Source organism: Dama dama, chromosome 1 (assembly GCF_033118175.1).
Source record: "Dama dama isolate Ldn47 chromosome 1, ASM3311817v1, whole genome shotgun sequence".
Taxonomy (NCBI): Eukaryota; Metazoa; Chordata; class Mammalia; order Artiodactyla; family Cervidae; genus Dama; species Dama dama.
This window is the reverse complement of record NC_083681.1, coordinates 79,086,163-79,090,592: the sequence shown is the minus strand read 5'-3', so window position 1 is coordinate 79,090,592 and position 4,430 is coordinate 79,086,163. Positions and strand designations below refer to the sequence as shown.

At 35.7% G+C, this 4,430-nt stretch overlaps 1 protein-coding gene across 1 annotated transcript; it reads left to right on the top strand.

The window, feature by feature from the left end:
* The first annotated feature begins 1,066 nt into the window (after positions 1 to 1,066).
* LOC133056232 (olfactory receptor 8H1-like) lies at positions 1,067 to 2,005 on the top strand. The gene has a single exon (XM_061141362.1). It carries the CDS (start codon positions 1,067 to 1,069, stop codon positions 2,003 to 2,005), a length of 939 nt encoding a protein of 312 aa, XP_060997345.1.
* Positions 2,006 to 4,430: the final 2,425 nt, after the last annotated feature.

Here is a 4,430-nt window from a genome sequence, read left to right as displayed (position 1 = left end):
TTGATAGGGATTGCATTGAATCTATAGATTGCTTTGGGTAGTTTACTCATTTTCACAATTTTGATTCTTCCAATCCATGAACACGGTATATTTCTCCATCTATTTGTATCCTCTTTGATTTCTTTCATCAGTGTTTTATACTTTTCTATGTATAGGTCTTTTGTTTCTTTAGGTAGATATACTCCTAAGTATTTTATTCTTTTTGTTGCAATGGTGAATGGTATTGTTTCCTTAATTTCTCTTTCTGTTTTCTCATTGTTAGTGTATAGGAATGCAAGGAATTTCTGTGTGTTAATTATATATCCTGCAACTTTACTATATTCATTGATTAGCTCTAGTAATTTTCTGGTAGAGTCTTTAGGGTTTTCTATGTAAAGGATCATGTCATCTGCAAACAGTGAGAGTTTTACTTCTTCTTTTCCAATCTGGATTCATTTTATTTCTTTTTCTACTCTGATTGCTGTGGCCAAAACTTCCAAAACTATATTGAATAGTAGTGGTGAGAGTGGGCAAAATTCCAACATATGGAGGCTGAATTTTTTTGTTATTATATATCTAAAAATTTTGCACGTTTGCTGAAATCAATCATAAATAAGAAAATAGATACTATTATGGGTATTCCTTCTGAGGTCAGTCTACCTTGGTTGAATATCAGATCCAATATTTAATAGCTCTGACTGTGGTTGGGTGAACTAAATTCACAGTGCTTTTTTTTCTCATATGAAGAATGTATCAAATGGTACTAACTACGGTATAATAATCTCATGGTAATTAAATACATTAATAATGACAAGCCTTCAAACACTGTCAGTCATTCTAACTATTCAACTGTACTAGGTTTTGCTACATTATATCCCAATATATAGTTACCCTTATATCTATATTTGGTAGTCAAATTAAGAGTTTTCTTTTCATACTCTCTACAACCCTGTTCTGACTTTTTAGAAACATCAAACTAAAACACCAAATATAAATATATCATGTTGTTTATAAAAAATCAAGCTTTTTGAAGTAATTCATGTCAAGTATCAACTTTGATCTCAACAGTTTAGAGCATTTGAACACTATGGGCAGAAGGAATATCACTCATGTGTCTGACTTCATCCTCATGGGACTGACAGACTCTGAAGAGATCCGACTGGTCCTCTTCACCCTCTTCCTCCTGATATACCTGATTACTGTGCTGGGCAATGTGGGAATGATCCTTATAATCCGCCTGGACCCCCAGCTTCACACACCCATGTACTTTTTCCTCAGTCACTTGTCATTTCTTGACCTCAGTTACTCAAGTGTCATCACCCCTAAAACCTTAGACAATTTACTAACTTCCAAGAAGAATATTTCATACCTGAACTGCTTCAGCCAAATGTATTTCTTTGTCTTCTTGGGCGCCACTGAGTGTTTCCTTCTGTCCTCCATGGCCTATGATCGCTATGCAGCCATCTGCAACCCACTGCATTACCCCGTCGTTATGTCCACCAGACGCTGCTGTTCTCTTGTCTTTGGATCCTATTTGATTGGCTTCATGGACACCTCTGTCAATGTTCTGTGCTTGAGTAGATTGCATTTCTGCAACTCAAAGATAATTTATCACTTTTTCTGTGATGGACCAGCAATTTTAGCGCTGTCCTGCACTGACACACATGACATTGAAATCATCATATTCATTTCTGCTGGCTCCACCCTCGTGGTGTCTCTTATCATGATATCTGTGTCCTATGTGTCCATCCTGTCCACTATCCTGAAAATTACTTCCACTTCAGGGAAACAGAAAGCCTTCTCTACCTGCACCTCCCATCTCCTGGGAGTCACCATCTTCTATGGCACTATGATTTTCACTTACTTAAAACCAAGTATGTCCTACTCCTTGGGAAAGGATCAAGTGGCTTCTGTTTTTTATACTATTGTCATCCCCATGCTGAATCCCCTCATTTACAGTCTTAGAAACAAAGAAGTAAAAAATGCACCTAATAGGGTCATGAAGAAGAGAAAGGACTCCAAATAATTAAAATAATGGTGATGTTAAACTTCAAAGCTCATTTTTTTTTTCATTCATATAGTGTATTTCTTTGCTGTCTCTTCAGAGACAAATAGAATTATTTGATTGTTTATTTATTGTGCTGAGCCATCATTTGCCTAACTAAATATAATCTTGGGTATTTTTAAGAATATGCCTTTGGAAATCTACATTATAATTGGAAACCAGAAACATGTTAAACCATGGTCTAACTATACACATTTTTAAGTGAAACTGATTTCCTAAATGAAAAAGTATAGTTGTCAGCTTTTAAAATATGTCATATATATTCCAAAACATAATCCAACATCAGAGAATGTTACGATGGAAAGGAGGTCAGTTTTGGGAACAATGTTACCAATTTCAGAAATCATTTCCTTTACTTTGGAGAGAAGAGTTTTAGCAGAGTGATTACGAGCACTTGCTTGGGAACCAAACATTCCAAAATTTAGATTCTAAGACTGTTGCTCCATTACTTATATAACCCATAAATCACTGAAAATTCAAGCCTCACTTTTCCTCAATTTCACTAGATAAATAATAATTCCAGGTCCATATAGTTACTATAAGGGGCTTCCCAGGGACTCAGTGGTAAGCAATCCATCTGTCAATGCAAGAGACATGTGTTCAGTCCCTGGGTCTGGAAGATCCCTGGAGAAGGAAATGACAGCCCACTCCAGTGTTCCTGCCTAGAACATTCCATGGACAGAGAAGCCTGGTGGACTACAGTCCATGGGTTTGCAAAGAGTCTGACAGGACTGAGTGACTAAGCGTACATGCACTCACACACACAGTTACTATAAAGATTATATCAATTCATTTATGCAAAGCATTTAGGGCAGTACTGATACATGTTGGCCATTATCATAAGAATATTGATACCCCTCCAGTATTTTTAACACACAATGACTTCTTCGTAATGAACATATAGTTGTGTTTTATGAGTTATTTTAGGTTGATTTAAAAGGCAAACACACAAACAGCTAAGGAAATCTCACAATTTTGGATTTTGAGTGGAATATGTTAATATTATAAAAATTTGGAAAATATTGAAAATTTAAGGAAATAGAAATGCGCTAGAAGTTATTATGTGTTTAGTATGTGTTCTTCTAGATTGATAACTATGTAGGTTTTGTGTGTATGTATTATGAACATGTGTGATATTTCTGACATTTCCTGTATTTTTTGAGACTTTATGCATACACTTACATGTATAAACTTGTATATTCCTTTATCATTAAAATCTAAGATGGCTGTGTTTGTATGTGGGAAAGATGCTTATTTTGTAATTCTTTGGATATGAAATGTTATTGAATTCATCAAGTTAACATTCTGCATGAAAGAAAGTGAAAGTCACTCAGTTGTGTCTGATTCTTTGAGACCCCAGGGACTGTACAGTCCATGGGATTCTCCAGGCCAGAATACTGGAGTGGGGAGCTTTTTCCTTCTCCAGGGGATCTTCCCAACCCAGGGATCAAACCCAGATCTCCTGAGTTGCAGGTAGATTCTTTACCAACTGAGCAATCAAGGAAGCCCATTGACAGCTTACACAGTCCAAATCTAAAGATGCCTGTGGCCCCTTACAAGATCAAGAAGCAAGGTTTTCTATTAATGAGTCATTGATGCTGGGAGAGGATTGGTCTTTACGGCTGAGCAGGCGTTTCTGTTGATGGGTTGACGTGTAATGCTGATACACAGTGCACAGCGCAGAGGAGAGAGGAGGCCAGAGGACATCAAAACGCTTTTTGTACCTCTAAATTTTTCTTGAGTCATCATAAAATATGAATTTTATATCATATCTATGTAATAGAACTTTAAAAATATTTCAAGTGGTTTTGCCAGTGTTTATAAATAATATTGTATATAAATATTGACATTTTTATAACAATATACTTAAAACTTTCACATTTTTATATTATCATATATCCATATATGGAAAGCCAAACAATATATTCCAAACTGAGTTTAGTAGGGAAAGTTACCTTTCTTGAAGAATTTTTACCAAATGTGTGTGAAAGCAACACTATCTGCTTACAGAGGTATGTGCTCAGCAAGAAGCACCTTCCAGGGATTTCCCTGACTGCCAGAGGTTAAGACTTTATCGTTCAGTGCAGGGTTCAGTCCCTGGTGAGAGAGCTAAGATCCCACATACCTCATGGCCAAAAAGACAAAACATAAAACAGAAGCAAAATTGCAACAAGTTCAACAAAGACTTTAAAAACAGTCCACATCAATAGGAAAAAAAAAAAAAGAAAAAAAAAAAAAAAAGCTCTTTAAAAAAGAAAGAAAAGAGGACAAAGTAAAGGTAAAGGAAACCAACTGTCATTATTTCCCTGAGTGTTCAAAACTATTCCCTTCCCTTTAAAGCTTCATCAGAAAGTATCAGAAAACACTTACTCTCTTTAAAAATAAA

Bases quoted from the DNA above. Each gene is read 5' to 3' on its own strand.
- LOC133056232 (XM_061141362.1), top strand. From the start codon at position 1,067: ATGGGCAGAAGGAATATCACTCATGTGTCTGACTTCATCCTCATGGGA.